Source organism: Plectropomus leopardus, chromosome 9, assembly GCF_008729295.1.
Source record: "Plectropomus leopardus isolate mb chromosome 9, YSFRI_Pleo_2.0, whole genome shotgun sequence".
Classification (NCBI taxonomy): Eukaryota; Metazoa; Chordata; class Actinopteri; order Perciformes; family Serranidae; genus Plectropomus; species Plectropomus leopardus.
In genome coordinates this window covers 6,366,390-6,385,725 of record NC_056471.1, presented here as the reverse complement: position 1 = coordinate 6,385,725, position 19,336 = coordinate 6,366,390, and the positions used below count along the sequence as shown (strand labels likewise).

Here is a 19,336-nt window from a genome sequence, read left to right as displayed (position 1 = left end):
ATGCCAGCATAGAGAATTATCGCAAGTAGAAACAAGTGCTAGCACAAGTATATACAAATGATAAACAATTAGCAGTAGTATGTACATATTTAAAATAAAGTATGCATGGCATGCTGAGAATGTCAGTATAAAAAATAAGTTTAAAATACAGTAATAGAGAATTAGCATTAATAAGTGAATCTGTAAATTATAATATGGATAATGTGCTGAATGCCTAAAGTGTGAATAATATAAAACTGGGCCTTACTCCAAGATGCTATATAAAAAAATATATGTTTAAAAAGTAAAAGATTTACATATATAAAAATATAAATGCATATGCAATGCTACAAAGAACAAAAGATACATAAGAATAACACTAAAAATATATACATATGTGTTACATGATAAATATAGCTCACGTTCAAGAGTTGGAAGAATATTGCACATTTGAGTAATTGCACAGAGGAGTGCTTTAGTTTAAAATATTTTAATATTGCAATGAATATTGCAGTTGACACTGATATAAAGAATGACTGCTCCTTAATGACTGATGTATTCATGTTTCTAAAAAGAAAGTGGGATGTGATATTGAGTTTTACTAACATCAGGGATCCAAAAACAGGATTTTGAAAACCTCAGTGGAAATCACATCCTTGCTTGCATGGTTATGTACGCACTTAACTTGCTGCAAGGTGATAAACACAAAGCAATGGGGCCATCTAAAGGTCCAGCCCGGTAGTACTGACTTAGGTATCGGAATTAGATCATAAACTAAATTATCATATGATTTTAAATTGAATTGCCTATGACCAGTTCACAAAGAGGGTGCAATGCTGTAAATCACATGTGTATGAATTATGCAGAATTTATGCCAAGGGGACGACACAAGTGATTTTCAAACATGGAATTTTATTTTTGAAATCTACACCGGAAGTGGTGCTGTATTGCGATAAACTTGCTCGCTATGTTGTGCTCAAAGTGGACGATCGAAGCACCGCCAACATTTGCAAGGAGCAAACATTACCTTATCCGGTAATGTCATGGCTGTCGTCGCTTAATGGTATGTTTTGTTTAGTGCTTACGAGAATAATATTGATAATAACATTAGAAAGCTAACATTAACAAGGCTAGGAGCTAGTTGCTAGCTAAGGCTAGCTTTCCTAGTTTTTGTATCAGTCTTGGTTTTTGGGTTGCCTTTCCTTCAGTCAGAGCTAACAAGCTAGCTAACGTAAGCTATAGGTTACTTTAAACTAATCAAACGTCATAAACTCTATAATTGTTGCACTAATGATAAAAATTATTGCATTTTTTATAATGATAGCGGCTAAGCTAATACCGTTAAGCGGGTTAATTATGCTATCTGTAGGGAATGTGACGCTATGGTGTTAATTGTGGTTGCCTGACAACGGAAAATTAAAGAGACAGTAACGTTATCGACATGGCCGCTTATCAATATTTGTCAGAAGTAAGATTTGTGTTTGGAGTCCAATGATATATAATGAATGTCATTCCGCCATGTGACGTTGACTGTGATTAATCAGCCCATTTGGTTTATGTTACCATTGCTTGCCCTCTGACGTGAACTGACCTTAAAAACAAAATCTAATGGTCCCATGACAGTGCTGAAAGGCCCCAAAACAGACTGCTCTTGGATGAAACAGCTCCACAGATAATGCATCAGTGAAGTGAAATGGAACTAACCAGTGAAATCTCCTGCTGTGGTCTTTGGTTGTGATAAAACTTGTAGACATTCTGCCCTCGAAGGCACATAGTTGAAAACCCTATTTCAAAATGGTTATTAGGCCTATTGAATATTAGTTCTTATCTTCACATATCAAAACTATCACGTTTGCAGCCTGGAGTCTTTCATCATTTTACACAGTTTTTGTATTGTACCTATATTATGCCCCAGCATGGCATTTGTGTTCTCAGTGGGCTTGTGTGACTTTGCCAAAAGGAGATGGATGACGAGCTGGAGAACTTCATCAGGGCACGGAAGGCGAGAGTGGCTGAGGATAAAGCCAGTTTAGAACAAGACCCTCCTTACATGGAAATAAAGGTGAGTTGGTATGATGGTTGTTAGGTTATTGGCCTCTGGAAAAACAACTGCTTATTATCTAAAATGATTTTGTTAAATTCTGATGCATATGATCTCTTGATTAACCACTGTAAGCTGTATCCTAGGATTGATAAAACAGATTACTACGCACTGTAAAAAGGCACAAAGCAGAAATTGATCAGCTGATCATAAGTATAGAGTGATTGACCTCCTTTCAATATCTGTTTTGAATTGTAAACAAAACTCTGGCGAGACCTTTTTGCAGTGATTACTGTGCATTAATGTTAATGCATGACATTGCTTTTTTTTGACTGGCAGGGGAAATCCAGCAGAGCCTATGGGTCCACTGTTAAGGAAAACATCCCTCCCAAGTTGTCAGCACAGGGGAAAGGTACAGATCAGTTCCACGTTTACCTCCTTTAAACTCTGAGATGGAGATGATTCTTTTCATGAAATCTCAAAATCTGTCATAAAAATAACCCATAATGCATCTTGCTTTCATGTCAGTAGTGTTTGTCAGCATAGATGCTGTTTCTTTGAAGCTGAAGTTGGTAATTTTTAGAAAAATAGCTTTTTGTCATATTTGATGCAACTGTCCAGACATAGAACATGAGATAGATGATTTGTGAAAAAAAAATCATATTCCTCTGCCTCCTCATAATGTTTCTAATTGCATTTGTAAAAATCAACTGTGGTGAAAGTCTCTAACAGAGCTGTCAGTCACATCAATAACTCCTTGTGGACTACGTGCATACTGTCAAATGAGCCAACAGTGATCAAATATGAACCAAGGTTTTGTTGAGCATCGCCTTTTTTTCAGCTCAGATGTTTTCAGAGACATTTTAGTGAACTGTTAAGCTGTAAAATGAGAACGTTAGCTCTGGCTGGTGGGCGGTCATTGGTTTTGGCTCGAAACTTTTTCAGTTTACGGCTTAACAGTACATTAAAATATGATTCTGGAAACATTTAAGGAGAGAAATAATAATCAAATAATTGCCTATTTTGATCGTTTGGTCTCAGATTTTTTAGTCTATGCAGGAAACAGTATTGCACCTAATTCGTGTTCACACACTCACTATTACAGCTAAATGGGGCATTAAGAAATGCTTGTGAAAACATTTTAGGCAAGACATAGGCAGTGCAGTAATATTATCTTAGTTCATATTCAATCAGCACTGCCTAGTTTTACAGTTTGATCAGAGAGTCTGTTTTTTTTTGAGGGAGCAGTATTAGACGTGATGACATGGCAGTTGCATTAGAGACTGTTCAGCTTTGACTGGTTGTTTTCATTCAGGCAAGATGGTTTCTTACAAATGCTGTTAGGAGCACTATGAGGAGGAAGAGGAGGAATATGACTCTTTTTTTCTATCGCATGTAGTACTCTGGATATAGTGACAGTTCAAGCAAAAACGACAAAAGGTTATTTTTCTAAAAGAAATACCAACTGTAGCTTTAAGAGGGCGGTTGTCTTGTTTTGGCAAGAAACTCTTCACCTTGTGTCTCTATTAAAAATTAATGGATGTGTTTTGTTAGAGGAGAGTTGCACGGTGGGTCTGCCCCTCGGTGTAGAGTATGAGAGGAAGAAACAGAGGCTGCAGCATGAGCTCCGTATGGACTACAGGCGCTACATGGCTCAGGTGACTGTCACTGACTTACCTGTTAACTTAAGAGTGTTTGGCTGTAGTTCAAAGGTCAGTTCAAGCTTTGTTCTAGATCTGTCTCTTATTTGTTCTGGTTTTACATTGGCACAAATTGTACTATAAGTGGGTGTATCCCCTGCAGCTCTCAGTATCCCATGATCCATATAATCCTCAGCATTGTTTACAGTCTAGAAATATTACATGACCAAGTTGTGTTTTTACCAGGCATTTGACTTGATGTGGATATTTGTTGCATGATTGAAGTTGTTTTGGAAACCTGGCACTTCTTGTTCTGGATATGTTGTTAATCACAAAGTGATGAGGAAAAAAATACAGTTTTAAATGCACTAAATTTACCATTAATGTGGTGTAGTCAATGTGTTTAAGTTAAATATCATTAGTTGTATTGTAAAAATAAGCTTTATTTACACTAATATTACACAGGTGGGCACAACTGAGAATCCAGTCTTTGGGTTAAGGCTCAGCTCTTAGCTCTTCAGCTTTAGTTTTTAGCTTTAGCTCTGACGAGTAAAAGTCACAATGTTGGAATCATGACTGTAACATTTTATGTTACAGAAGAAGCACTTTGACCGTGTAGAACCTGGACCATTAATTCACCTCGATAACAGGAGGTCTATCAAGGTAAATGTCTTCTCTCTTCTCTTTGAATATCATGTCAGATCATTGACTGGACAGGGTAATTATGTTATGTTAAAAAAATAATTTAAAAGAAATTCTATGTAAAAAATCCTACTTAGTTGCTGGCATATCACACATTTAACTTTTAACCTTGACAGTATTATGTGCCGACTTTTTCAATGAAAGAAAATAACTCAATTTCCACATTATTTCTGGATGGCAGCCTAAATCTATGGTAGAGCAGACTTGAAGGAATCAGTGAAACCTCTGACTGACTTCCTCATTAATTCTTCATGGATAAAGATTTAATTAAAAGTTTTTCAAAACATTTACAGTAGACAAAAGGTACAGTGAGAAAAAGAGCAGATACTGCTGTTGTTTAGATCAATGATTTCCAGCTTGAGGTACTTGTGGCCCAGAGTGTACTTCTGCAGTTTTAAGAGGGTACATTGAAAAATACTGGAGAAGCTCAACTCACTTTCTGAAATAACAATAATGATTTGATTAATAGAATATGTCTACATTTCAATTTTTCGATAACGCCTGAGTATTTTATAACAAAATGTCACATAGTGAAAACTAGTTCTGCAGGGAACACATCTGAAATATTTAGCTAAAAGTTGTTGTCAAAAATAGCGATTTGTTGATACATATTGATTCTGAGTATTTGAAATTATTTCAATACTGATTTTGTACCAGCAGCACTTTCTCACGCTCTCTTATTTTTAATGTTTATAACATTTATTCTGCTTTTCTGGGCTACTAATCAAGAAAAGAACAGTCTCCGTTGTGATGTAATAGCCTTGTTAATATTATCTAAAAATTTAAAATTGTATGCTCTCAATGTCCAAACTTTTCCCGTGGTATTTCAAAGTACTGTATCAAAGTTAGAAATTCCAGTATCATAACAACACTGTCTAAAAGAAATGCATACGTGGTTAATGTAAATGATTAAAATAAGTAGTTAAAGCAGTAAAAGAGAAATGGTTAAACTAAACAGTTGACACGAATGGATAAATAGTTGAAATAGTTAGCTGACAGTAATAAAGCAAAGGTGGACGTTGCCAAAAATAATGGAATTGCAGAAAGTGATTTATTCAAGAGTCTATCTAAGTGGTAGTAGTACAAATTCAATTCTGGACGTAGCTGTGAGGGCATGTCTGACAAAAGCTGTTGAATCCACTGATCAAATAAAATATATTGAGCTTTTTATTGCACCCAACTTGAAATTTATGTTTGAAATAGTCAATGAGGACCTGATGATATCTTTACACTCTCTTTTTAACCAACCTTTCCTCTTACAACCATGTTTCCTTTAGCAACAGCTGCTTGAAGACGATACAGTTGTTCTTCCCAAACAGCGACCCCCCTCACGGAGGGATGCAGCCACTCTGACCGAGGACAGTAGGGGGTTGCGCCTCGCCGAGGTTAAAAACCTCGGTGCCGAAGAAGACGAGGAGCAGTATTCTGTATTTCCAAGGCATCATGACAGGCTGGGGAAGCCACTGGATGAGGACTCAGAGGAGGACGAGTACTTGAAAGAGCTGATGGAAGGAAGAAGACGCAGACATACAGGGACCGAGGCCGGTTTTGAGAAGAGACGGTCCAATAAAACTGATGGCAGGTATGTTTATTCATGTATGTGTGTTAAAAGGATGATATAAAATAGCTGATTTGTTGTCCGTCCTTATTTAATGTTCCTGTCAATCTGTTTGTATTCGGCTTTTTCCAGAGGAAAGATGGAGAATCTGATGGGCAGGGGATCGAGAGCACTGACCAAAAATGAGGATGCTGAGTTTGCTACTGGCCTTATAATAGGTAAAACAGTGTTTTTTATTTTGCATTTGTTTTAAAAATAGCATTTGGTTACTATTTAATCATGAGAAATAAAATGGATTTGAGCGTGTGCTTTTTCTTCTGAAAGGACAGTTCTTATAAGAGTTATTGGTTGGTAACAGTTTTCTTAAAGGGGGTCTGTTATGCTCATTTTTAGATACATACTTTTTGTATTTTGGGTTTTTACTGGAACATGATTACATTATTATCTGAAGGTGATGAGAAATTAACAACAACGGCAACCAAGATTACATGTTTAAAAAAAACTATCATTATTTGATATCAGTCAAACAGTATTCATTTTGGTCTAAAGCCTGAGATTTTTGCTCACGGGGATCACTTTTACATCTGTTTACCTCATTATTTCAAACTTTATCCACATTCAGTGTCAACATCTGACATTGTAACAATATATGTCAGAAAATAAGGGAAAGCATAAGTTCCCTTTAAGCTTATTTTAATGTAGTGATGGATTACCAAACAAGATTCACAAAACTACTAGAAAGAAACGATACTGGGAAACGTCACTAACGTTTAATCGTTACTAAGAAACGATGGCCCCCCTTTTTTATTAAATGCTGTCTCGTCACATTAGTTTTCTGTATGAATTGTTGTTTTTTTTGTTCTTTTTTTCTTGACTTTTCTATTGTTTATTACCTGCCAAGGGACTACGGATGTAAATTAGCAGGCCTGCCAACTCTGGCATATTTACATTTGTATTTTATACTGATGTTCTTCAATATGCTGTGTCCCTATTAAAAATAAATAAATAAATGAATCTTCTCAGGAGCAACCGATACAGAAGATGCCTTACAGAGGAGGAAGGTGCGCTACAGACAGGAGCTGCAGGAGCAGATAGCTGAACAGCACAGAAACAAGAAGAGGTGAGTTGTCAGCGATCCTTATCTTTTTTATACAGTGTAACACTGAAATAATATGCACACTTGAGGTAGGTAGCTGACACAAATTCACTGAGATGTGCAATTGCTGCAACAGTAGATAAATCATCATCAGGTATTTGTCATGTGTTTTTCCAATCATGTGGGATAGATAAGCTTTTTAGGGGCATCATGGCAACACATAATGTGTCTGTTAAGGGCTTCGTGTCTTCTCAAAGTGTTATTGAGCAAAACCCTAAACTCCTGTACCTGCAACTATGTGTGTGTCCTTGTTGCAGGGAGAAAGATTTGGAGCTGAAAGTTGCTGCGACAGGAGCAAATGATCCAGAGAAACAGGTCAGCTGGCATCTGACAACCAACTCTCATTTAGTTTTTAGTCAAGAAGGTTGTGGATTATTTGTAAGGTCACAGTGGGTGGATACACATTGACTGACCATTTTGAGTTCTGCTACATTTGTAGAGAATAATCTGTGAATGATGGTTGTGTCTCAGCCAACATGGACAAAATTTTTGTTCATAGCAAACTCTATAAGTGCAGTATAATCTTAAATATATATTTTAGTTCATCTAAATTTAAAATGGAGAAGATATGATGGAATCAGAGTTGAGGGAAGATATCAATCTTTCAGTTTTGCTTTCAGCCGGACCGCATCAGGCAGTTTGGACTGAGCAGGAGAGAAGATCCTCAGATTCTGGAGCCTTCAGCCACAGGGGGAAGTGAAACATCATCCAGAGGTCTACCTAACAATGTGAAGATGGGTGTTAGAGACAGAGAGATGCCTCCTCCTGAGCAGCCCCATGTCGCCTTTCAGTCCCCTCTGCTGGAGTACAGCTCTGCCCTGAACCTCGGGGGAGGAGGTCTATCTCCCAGCAGCCAGCCAGCTGCCCCCTCCTTCCCCAGAGCCGTGGACACACCCAGGTATCCCTTGTACTTGAGCTTTATATAAGCTGCAATTCTCTAGATTTCAGTGTTGATTCATTTGGTGACATGTGGTCAAGTGCAGTTTAACGCTACATAAACAGCTCCCTGTTGCTGCAGATTTTTGTTTCATTACTCCCTGCAAAAATAATTCACTGTCAAAAAATGTTCAGAATGACTTGTCTTAATTTGTAAATGCATTGTTGATGAACGATTGTGGTCAGCACTAACCTCAGTGGCAATTAGGGCTGCGATGATATGCTTACCTCCTCTATTATCACAGCATTTGGATGCTAATTAGATATGCATTGCGATTTTTAAGTATTGCGATTTGATATTACAATTCATTGTGGGTTTTTTTTAACACTAGACCATGGGGATAAATACACTAAGAATACTGCATACGAGTGATAAATACACTAAGAATGGCTGAATACAAGTTTCTACTCACGCAGCTGAAGGTCCGTGTCCTTGGACCGTCCACCATTCTTTGCTTTTTGCGTCAGCTTTGTTTATCTTGAACCCGATATGAAATCCTTCATCGAATACCACAATAAAAGGGGCAACTTATTTTCCACCTCTGCATTTGAATTATATCAGTTCATCCATTTAAAAAAAGAAAAATCAATTAAAATTATTTTTGAAAAATTGTGATACTTTGGTGAATCAGTTTTTCTGTCCTTCCACTTCCTTAGTGGCAAATACATCACAATTCCTGTTATGGCTTGGCCGATTTAAAATTTGGCTGTGGGAGGGTGAATACTAAGAACAGAGTTGGATATCAGTTAAATAAAATTAGAAAATATCCTGTTTATGTCTATGAATCCAGAGCATGAATAGCAGAAGCTTCCACTGACTATGGAAAATGTAAAAACAGTGTTTCTCAAAGGATAATAACTTTAAACTCTGGTCATAGCCAGTTTTGACAGATGGTTATTTTTGCCAGGTTGCTGGAAAGTCATTTGACGTGTAATTTTTCACAATTGTTGGAATTAAACAACTTTCAGCTCAAGATTATTCTGGCCCAGTTAGTTAACCTCAGACTGCACAGCTCTTACAGCCAGAAATACAAGACCTATAGATGGTTTTAGATTTGCAGATGAGACACTGTGTTATATAACAACACCTGCTTTGATTACCTGCTTTGTATCTCCAGAATCCCCTTGTTTGCTCCTCATCCTCCATCTACTCTCAGCGATGCCTACAGGAGCCCGTATGGAGAGCCTCATCACTACTACAGCACCAGAAACCTGCTTGACCCAAACATGGCCTACTGTAAGCACTAATCTCCTGTTTGTTGGGAGCTTTTCTTGTTGATGTTATACTTCGCACTCAGTGAACATATTCGTAGTAGCCTATACAAATATGCTACATTCAGCATTATAGTCAAAAAATAAAGTGTGTTTTTAATTTTTCTGTCCAGATGGTCACTTGTCTGTTCCTGGCGCCGGTCTTCCCATGTCCTACTGGAACGCACCACCGGGGGGAGCTCTGCCCAGTCAGTTTGGTCACCACAGTCCTCACAGCCAGCACAGTGGGAGCAGCTTCCCTGAGCCTCCCATACAGTAAATATCTCCTCTTCACTTTTTAGCACTTTGGCCTGGAAAGCATGGTCAGAAAATGAATGGCAGTAAATTTATCTGCTTTACCAACACACAGGCGACTTCCTCTCAGTCATTTGGTGGTTTTGCCAATGCAACCTATTTCAATGAAACTGATCGTTTTTCGGATGTATGAGCTAAAATAACAAAGACAATTGTGTAACTTCTTGTAAACTTTTGCCCCATTATATCGTAGAATTGACTCGTGCCCATAATGGAATTGCTTTTGCCTCATAAAACTGAATGTAATTTCAATGAGATCTAATAAGACAATGTAACAAAATGATGGTGTACCTCTGCAATTCTCCCTAACAGGCAGAGCACTGAGGCTGCTACAGTGGACTCGCAAGTCAGGGTTTTTCCTTCAGACAGATCCAGAGCAACCAGGGAGAGGATTCTGAGCTACAGGGAGGCTTTGAAACAGCAGGTAGGTTGAACCTCCCCACTGCCATCATCATCCATTAAATTATCATTTTAATTTTCCCGTAAAACACAGAGAACTCCAGTTCTGATGTTTAGATCTAATTACTTTGTTTTAATACTTATTCAACAAGTACATGAAAGGAATTTCCAGTTAGTTCTTTTCTCAGAACAAATCCTAACATTTGGCAGGCTGAGACTTAAAAAATCAGGTCAAAGCAAAGCAAAATGTTAATGGATGTGGATTTAATTCAAATGGATTACTGCATAAAAGTTTTTTTTTTAATTAAACATTTTCAGAGGATGCTGTTAATAAAGTTAAATTAAAAAAAAAGTCATACATTTACAGATAAAACTTTTGAACGTTGATAAATAATTGTAGTTAAGGACTTTTTTTATTCATTCATTTTATGTTTTTAAAGCCTTGGAAAACACATTGAGGGTGAACCTTCGTTTTTAATGGTGGTGAGGTACATGCAACATTAAACTCAAAACAATTATCAATTCTGCGTTTGAACAGCATCACCTTGACTCAGGTCCTGCTTTGTAAAAAACGACATAAGGAGAGAGTAAAAAATAAAGTGGCTGCAGGTTACTTTTAACTTTCACTGCATCCCTGTATGTGGTATGTTGGCAGGAAGCTTCCAGCAGAGGGAACAGCGAGCTTTACGACACGGTAAAAGTGATCAAGTTAAGATTAAAAGTTTAAGTGTAAGTTACACCCTTAGATCCCCATCGATTTGTTGATGCCTGTAGAGGTGTTTGTGAGATATCCCCCTAGACAGCTGTTACTTTACATCCCAGTGCCACCTCAGTTCCATCCCAATCCTTTATCTCTCTCCTCTAGTTGTTTTATGATACTGAAGCGACAAAAATCCTCTCTACTTCTTGGCTTAGCTTGCACATGATCACTGCAGACTCACACAAAGATTCACCAGGTGGCTCGTCGCTAATGCGCTTGGGTTGTTTGTCAGGCTGATTTTGGAACTTAAAGGGATAGTTTGGATCTTTTGAAGTGGTGTATAAGGTACTTATCCATAATTACTATTAAATTCAGTAAAGGATGTTGCCTCACCCTCAGTTTGGAGAAGTAGGCAGGAGGCTTGCCACAGAAGCTACCCAATGTAATGCTGTGGACAGGAGCAGCAGCAATACGCCTCTTAAAAAAAACTCTCCATATTAGTGTTTGCTACATTTGGAATATTTTCACAGCTTTATCTTGCCATCAGGCCACACAGCAGTACGTTGCTTAGCTTCAGTGGCGGTGCTCCTGCCTGCTTCTCCAAAACTGGAGCATGCCAACCTCCATCTACTGTAGGTAATACACTGACTATGAATAAGTTCCTTCCAGACTAGCCTTTTAATTATGTTACTTTTTTTATTTTTTAAATCAGGGTGGTCAAAATAAACATCTCAGATCAATCATCATTCCTATACCAAAATATATTCATCTTACTTTTAAATGGCCTCTCTTCTATAGGGGTTTAGGTGTCAATTCTTTATGTTTGAAAGTTTACTTTAACTGTAATCCGGAATATTTTCATGTTTTTGGTTTTACACAATAAGCATCTTGATAAATGTGCTTTTTATTGAACCATATTATTCTCAGACAATGTAATATATTTTAATCACAAAGGTTTACCTGATGGAAGTGTTGTGAAGAACATTAGGTGATATTAAGGAATATTTGTTAGTGTTTAGAGAATTAGGATTTGTCATTTGAGTTTTTTGGTGTAACCGAGAACATTCTGTGCTGTAGATCCAGGAGCAACAGGAACAGAGGCGTCTGGAGAGGGAGGAGAGGGAGCGTTACGAGGCCCAGCTGGAGGCCGACATGAAGAACCACCAGCCGTGGGGTCGAGGTGGAGGAGGAGCTCCACTCAGAGACAGCACTGGAAATCTCATCGGTATGCTTGTGTATATTGTCTGTTTTATACAATACTGTCAAACATATTTTCTTTTTTTTTTTTTACAACTTTTTATCCTGCGAAATAATTACACACACGCCTTTGTCCTCAACTAATTCGTTCTTACTTGCTCTTCTTGTGTCCAGCTGACCTCAACCAGATGCACAAACTGAATGAGGAGGCCTACATTAACCCGGAGCAGCGGCAGAGGAGGGCCACGGCTGCCATAACGGCCCGCCGAGCGGAGCTCCCTGACCCCAACGAGAGGGTCTCTGGTACTGTAACAGATTACAGTAGCCATGACACTAGTGAAAGACTTTCTGGTACCGTAACCTTCTTCTTCTCAATGTGTTGTAGCCATGTATGTTGGAGCAAGTTTACCGCCTGCTCTAGAACAGTAACAAACAAACAGTAACAGTAACAAATATTGTAATAATACTTTTCACACAGTCACAAAGCACTGTTAAAGACAAAAAACAGTGCACAGCAAACTGAATGCCTATAGCTCATTCAGGATTTTATTAAAAAACAAAAAAAATCATATTTGCAGCTGAAAAATTGACACAAGCACCACAGCATAGCAGCAGTAACGATTTGTGCTACACCTTCTAACATACAGATGTCCTTAGCTACCGCTCAGTGAGATTTTTAGAAAAGAAACTTCTTTGGCCTTACATATGTAGAATTTCTTCACGTTTCTGTGTTTTTGTAGGTTTCACCCATGTCCAAACCCCCCAGTTTGCCAGAGGCAACGTGTTTGCCAACCAGCCTACCCAGCAGCAACTCCACGAGCAGGACAAGTACAAAGCTTACCTCAAACAGCAGGTACCTCTGAGTAGCACTTCTGCCATCAGCTGACCATCTTTTAGACCTTGTGTTCATTTGTGTTGTCTCATTATTCTGGGTTTGCTTCCAGATTGACGAGAAAATGCTGAAAAAGGCAGAGGAGAGGGAACGAACAAGACTTGAGGAGGAGAAAGAAGAAAAGAGGCTTGCAGAGCAGAGGGCTCGCATCCAAAGGGAGTATGATGAAGAGCAGGAGAGGAAGAAACGGAAGGAAATGGAGGTGAGGGTTAAAAAAATTGAAGTCATGGGCAGCGTTTTTACTTGTGTCTAATAATTTGCACTTAATCCTTTAATTATGTGAAAATACTAGATGCCAGGGAAGTGTGATAACATTTGCAGAAGTTCAAATGTATTCTCCCTGTGTGTCTTAGCAAAAGGCCAAGAATGAAGAGCTGATTCAGCTGGCTGAACAGAGGAAGAAGGAAATGGAGAGGAAGAAGACTGAAGCAGAGGAGAAGGAGAGCGCAGCGCTGAGGAGGCAGTATGAGAGGGAGAGGCAGGCTCGGCTGGAGGAGGTCAGTTCACCGACGACTCCTCGACAACAAACACCATCACACTGCAGATTAGAGACATTAAAAAGTTGCAACAAGTGTAAAATGAGATGCTGTGAAGTTCAGAAAATGTTAGTTTCAATATCATTCAAATAATGTGATGATTTTAACATATTTTACTATATATTACCACCAACTTCCACAGTTTCAGTGTAAGCTGTGTAATCTGAGCACATAGCTGTCGTTAAAGGCAGTGAAAAATAAAATGACAGACAAGAACTTATTGTTTTCCTAAAAAGGACATTTTATGTTGTCCAAAAGATAATTTTTCGTGATGATCCATGTGGTAAAATGTTGCCTTGGGTCCTACCGTTCTGTTTCATGTTGCAAAGAAACACTACATAGACTATAGCTGATGGCCAGCTGACTGAAAGTAAGTTATATTTCCATATTCCCCAGAGAGAAACTACCAACAACACAGCACACACTGCATTTTGTTTTAAAAATTATTTTCATTACTTCATTTGTTTCACCGTCTGCCATTTTTGCGACCGGAGGTAGTAACTGCAGAACTTCAATTGACGCTCTTTGGAAACGGAGGATAGCTACTGATGGCTATTGGGGGAAAACAAAAGCACTGTTCTTTTTCTGTTTGGTCGCCAGCTTGTTGATGCACTTTTGCCGTCAAGGAAAACACAAGAAAAGATCATGAGTCACAGCGATCAGTGAGCCAGACTCTCAGTTCTATCGGAGTCAATTTGGCGGGCACGGCAAATCACACTATAACCCATCATATCTTTGCTGTTTCAACTTTGACTGAAAAATAATTCCACCAGATTAAAAAAAGCACACGTTATGAGACATTTTTTAATCTGGATATGCACATTTGTTTTTCTTTTTATTGGTCTCATAACAGATCATGGCTCTTTTCAGCAGCTGCATCTAAAGCGATCACCAACTCATGACCTTTCCTAAGTTTTTATTTTCCGTAAATCAGACCTCCTTCTGGTGGCAGACAGAATAATAATTTGGCAGGTGAAAAACAATTTTCAGATGTTTTTATACTGCTTATAAATGTTAAATGAAGGCGGGTTAAAGTATTGTGCATGCTTTATTTCAAACAAGTTACTTTGTAAAGGACTGTTCAGTAGCATGTCCCTTGATACTTTTACTTAGGCACTCTATATTTTCTCTTGGCAGTCTTAATTTACACCAAAATGGACAGCGGGTGACAACTATGAATTTACATTTGATTTAATATGCATTTGCAATGTTTATGCATTTATTGGGTGTCTGTGTGTTCTTAGGTCCACAGGGAGCCCTCACCTCCAATCCCCACTCTGCAGAGGAAACATGGGCTACACCAGTACAGCCCCAGACCCCCCACTGTTGACAGCCAGCACTCTACTGCTCCCCTCTCTGTGAGTCTTCCTCACACGCACACACACACACACACACACACACAAACACACACCCTTTGGATTAGGGATGCACGATAATATGGTACTATATATACAACAGTATATATACTACAGAAGAGAGCTGGCGATCTTTAAAGTGAGGAATGAAAAAATGGATATATATCAGCATTGGTTATTGGCCAAATTAGTTGTTATTTATTGGCATGTGGCAAGAAATCCATTATCGTGCATTCCTGTTTTAAATATCTCAGTTTTCATAACTTCTCACTTGTCTGTCCCACAGGAGCGCTCTCTGTCCGGTCTTCAGTCCCCTCCAGTCCCTGCTCGTAGGAATCAGCTTCGAGCTGCAGGTACAGTATCAGCCAGGCAGTTAAAGAAGTCACCTGAGCAAGAAATGTTTGAACCAAATACTAAGAAACTGCAGATTTGGCGGTTTGTTGCATGGACAGTGTAAAAACCAGGTGGTACAGTTCTTTCCAGAGTCCCTGGTCCATTGCTGTAACACATCTGTCATATGATCTAGCTGTGTACTGAAAATTAGTGTAGCTCGTGAAAGTACTGTTGCAGATGTAGAATGTGTGTGTGTGTGTGTGTGTGTGTGTGTGTGTGTTTTCAGGTGATCAGCACGATGTGTTCAGCGAGCTGTCAGCTTTGCGTCGGCAGCTCCGCAGTGAGCAGAAGCGGCTGGAGGGTCGTCTGCAGCAGGGCGACTGGGAGGACTTAGACTCTCCCCTGAGTGACAGGTCAGACAGAAGCACGGACATCACTCTTACTGTAAACCTCATTTATCACATTACGTGCACCTTATGTGTCATCTTATGCCTAAAATATTAATATCAACTTACTGATGTATGTTTTGTCTAGTGAAGAAGTTTTCAGTTCAGCAATGTTTGAATGATAAAGAACTTAAAGTTCTTATTATGGTTACATGAAGATCATTTTTAGACTGAACTTTCTGCAGAAAACACCCAACCTTGGTAACTCTGCATACAACAAAATTTTTTTTTGTAATTCATAAGTTCATGAATGAATTCCTCCTTTTTCTCAGACTTTATGGTTAACAATGAGTGTGAAGATTCTGCTGTGCCTTTTGACACCAGGTAAGCTTGTAAGCATTTGTGTGTGTTCTGGTCTGTGTCTGTGCAGACATCGAGAGCGCCCCCCGGTGGACGTGTTTGACATGGCCAGGCTGCGGCTCCAAGCGCCGGTACGACGGCCCAACTCCAGAAACATGGAGCCCAGAAACCTGCTGCGAATCCACGACTCCCTTCAGCTCAAATACCCAGGTACTACACAAGACTTACAGTCTGAATTGTACTCAAACAAACACACATACAACTGATCACAGCTTATAATTCTGCTGTGTCAGACGGTGAGTCCAGGCTGGGCTTCAGCGACGCTACAAAACCGGAGGACGGAGGAGGCAGAAGAAGGCGGGACTATAGAGATCCATATCAGTTCAGCAGCCAGAGGTCGACAGTTCAGGACGGTCAGAGCTCGCTGCATTTAAGTCCTATTTATCCCTTTGCAGGAATATGAATTAGAGCTCGATGTGTGACAGAACAGTTTATTTTCATTTACTCATATTACTGGTCGACAGTTGGTCTGATTTTTCATGCCACTTTTTTTTGTAATGTGGATGTTTGGGATGATAATGTCTTCTGTATGGCCTCGTTTACACCTGATATTGACATTAGATCTGTGCCAAAACGGAAACCTGACTAATAAGATCTCATTCCAGTCACAAAGCAGTCAGTCCCATCTGCATCAGCATACTTTTTTTATCCAGATCACATCACATTATTGCCATTAGTGGCTTTTAATAATTCAGTGCTTATGGAAAAAGACATTTAATAATATCACTCTTGTGCTGCAGATTATTTTGACCTGTCCCCACCACAGCAAAACGATTATCTGGTGAGTCGAAAAGAAAACATTGTTTGGTTTGAAAAAAGCGCCTGATTCCATCTGGTTAATATCTGCTGTGTGTTTTATGTTTCAGAGGAGTGTGTTGGGGGGATCTGCAAGAGATTCCCTGCTGGAGTCAGAGAGTGCTTTCATTGGTAGGAACACCATATTTTCATAAAGGCATTTTTACATCATTATTTAAATAAAGACGTCATCTTGCAGCATACAGGTGCAGACATTTGAGAATAATTGGGAGTTTGGGATCTCTCTGTTTCACAACCCTCAACCACCAAAAACTCTCAGAGCTCCTACAGAACTGATGAATTTGGATTTTTGTCCTTGGAACACAAACATCAGAAGTGACTTTTGAGTTTGTGTTCCTGAAGAAAATCAAACTAAAGTCATAGAAACAGTGTACTTATCTGATTATCTGTTAGTGTTTTAAAGGATTAAAAAATCAACTTTATGCCGTGGGATACGAAGCATTATTTTTAAAGTTTGATGTGATCTCGAGGCAGAGTTGATGTTTTAATCCTTTAAATGCAAAGAGATCATCTCCTTGGATTTTAACTAAAAAGAGTGCAGTGTTTCTACAACTTTAGAAATCAGTTACTTATGAATCTCCTGAATCTTGAAATAATGTAAGGTTAACCCAAAAACAGAGCTCTGCATCTATTAAGTAGATCTTGCTCAATAAAGTGCAGACAGCTTAACTGATCATTAACTATTTATTGTATTATTTATATATTTAAGTATCTAGTATTATCAGGTTAATGTAAATATAGAGGAGTGGAACAGAGTAGAAGGAAAGATGTGGGGACAACCAACATTAGCACTGTGTATCCTAGTTTGTGTATTTAAGATGCCTGGGGCTAATTTTGCCTGTGTGTGTGTGTGGTGTGTGTGGTGTGTGTGGTGTGTGTGTGGTGTGTGTGGAGATCCCTTGGGCGATGCCTTTCCAGTGCCGCAAACCCCAGAGCTTGAAAAAGCTCCTCTGCTGTCAGCCAGGGAGAGGAGAAGGCTGGCCAAACAGCCACAGCGCCCCCAGGTACTCTGCTCTACACCACACACACACACACATGCGTGCACACACACACTCACACACACACACACACACACACATGCGCACACACACACACACACACACACACACACACACACACGTCACAACTCTCTGTTGTGTGGTTCAGCTTTAACAATAATCATGTGCCCCTGTGAGCTTAAACGCTACAATTAATGAGGTTTAATTGTTTCTTTAATCCTAAAGCCTCGTCTTGATGTCCTCTGGTTGTTTCAGGACCGAGCTGCTTCCAGCCAGCCCTTCAGCCAACATGGTGACTACTGCAGCCAATCAGGTAGCAGACTGCTGCAGGAAGCTGAGCCCAGCGGTGAGTCGGGGAACCGGGACAGGACAGGTCGCCTGATGGCTCTTGGTCGGCGTGGCAACACAGCTGGTACGACTTGAAAGATTCAGTTCTGCTGGTTCTTAAGACTGTGTCACACCAAGCCGACATCAGAGAACTAGGGGCGACAAAAGCCCCCTTCTTTGTTGCCTCATGTTGCACAGAAACACACAAAATCGACTGCAAGGATTTACATTCAGCGCCTGCGTGAGGGGAGATACCTCTCCATACTAGCAGACAGCGGCCATCTGTAATACTAGAAACCAGAAGACCGTCATGATGCTGGTTATCCAGTTAGCACATTAACAATACAAATATATAGTGAAAGAACAAAGCATATTTACTGTGCACCAGTGAACACCAGCACAACCAATCCGGAAACGTTTCTGTTTTGACGAAAGGTCCAAAGTGGGCGGACAGCTGACTGTGGCCTTGGTGTGTAACGGCCTTAATATTTTAAGTTATTTAGAGGAATACAAGAAAAAAGAAAAGCAGTGGTTTTCCAGGATGGCTTTTTTCATAAATGTCTGAATTAATATTCTACATTAAGGCTTTAATAGGCTCCAAAAGCCCAGGGGTCATTAAATACAGCCAGTTTTCAAAAAAAAAAAATCATGGGAGCTTTTATTAAAAGTGGATATAGAAAAGCATTGCAAATATTTGTTTAGATATTATTAGTGATGATAGAGACAGTGAGTTCTGTAGCAGTTAATAAATGGTGATTCTTTCATCCAAAAGACTGGTTTTAAGGACATGTAGGTATCTAAGTTTGTTATTTAACTCTTACAGTGTTTCACTGTGTCTTCCTTAGGACCTCTGGATCTGTCTGATGACAGCTGCTCCCCTCCTCAGTTTTCTCTCGGCAATCACAACCATCAAAGCTCCGTGGAAACCGTCTCCACGGATCCCTGGATGCGGCCGGGAACATCAGACACACTGAAATGTTTGGACCGACCCTCAAGGAGGGAGCGGCTAAAGACGTAGCACCGTGTCCCCCGAGCTCGCCTCGACACAGCCGCCCCGTCTGTCTTTGAATAAAGACATCATGATTTTATGACTTGGCTTTTATAACAACACATCAATATGAATGTCTGAAAAATGATAACTGATGGGAGTGTACTTTTTGTTAAATCATTTGTTAAATCAGAGAACCTCAATATCTGTTACAGTGACAACTCATGTTTTTGTTTATTTACTATTTTATTAATGACTAAATTATGTCTTAAATAAATTATATTTTAATTATACAAACTGTGTGTTTTGATTGTTTCACACCACGCACTCAAATGTACAAAACTAAATGTTCTCCAGTTGCTTTTATGATACATAAGATCTCACATACAAGATGTAGGCCATACTTTGTAA

General features: G+C 39.2%; 1 protein-coding gene across 3 annotated transcripts; it reads left to right on the top strand.

Annotated features, from left to right (window-relative positions):
- Positions 1-946: 946 nt before the first annotated feature.
- LOC121948440 (centrosome and spindle pole-associated protein 1-like) lies at positions 947-19,209 on the top strand. 3 transcript variants are annotated; one of them, XM_042493837.1, is made up of 28 exons: positions 947-1,042; positions 1,940-2,041; positions 2,360-2,432; positions 3,575-3,678; positions 4,258-4,323; positions 5,640-5,944; positions 6,053-6,138; positions 6,944-7,040; positions 7,334-7,391; positions 7,697-7,974; positions 9,131-9,249; positions 9,398-9,539; positions 9,891-10,002; positions 11,755-11,902; positions 12,049-12,177; positions 12,615-12,727; positions 12,819-12,968; positions 13,120-13,263; positions 14,547-14,660; positions 14,944-15,010; positions 15,277-15,403; positions 15,807-15,946; positions 16,030-16,149; positions 16,537-16,577; positions 16,663-16,723; positions 17,507-17,616; positions 17,866-18,022; positions 18,783-19,209. In XM_042493837.1, exons 1-28 carry the CDS (start codon positions 1,040-1,042, stop codon positions 18,953-18,955), a joined length of 3,339 nt encoding a protein of 1,112 aa, XP_042349771.1. In that variant the 5' UTR covers positions 947-1,039; the 3' UTR covers positions 18,956-19,209. The 3 variants fall into 3 exon arrangements, with proteins under 3 accessions (XP_042349771.1, XP_042349770.1, XP_042349772.1); XM_042493836.1 differs by having other exon boundaries at positions 12,049-12,225; XM_042493838.1 differs by lacking the exons at positions 17,507-17,616; positions 18,783-19,209 and having other exon boundaries at positions 12,049-12,225; positions 17,866-17,995.
- The last annotated feature ends 127 nt before the right edge of the window (positions 19,210-19,336 follow it).

What these genes read in the sequence shown, in the direction of transcription:
- LOC121948440 (XM_042493836.1), top strand. An exon ending in AAGCTTACCTCAAACAGCAG is followed by an intron (nt 12,728 to 12,818) that starts GTACCTCTGAGT and finishes GTTTGCTTCCAG; the next exon opens with ATTGACGAGAAAATGCTGAA. An exon ending in AACAGCCACAGCGCCCCCAG is followed by an intron (nt 17,617 to 17,865) that starts GTACTCTGCTCT and finishes TGGTTGTTTCAG; the next exon opens with GACCGAGCTGCTTCCAGCCA.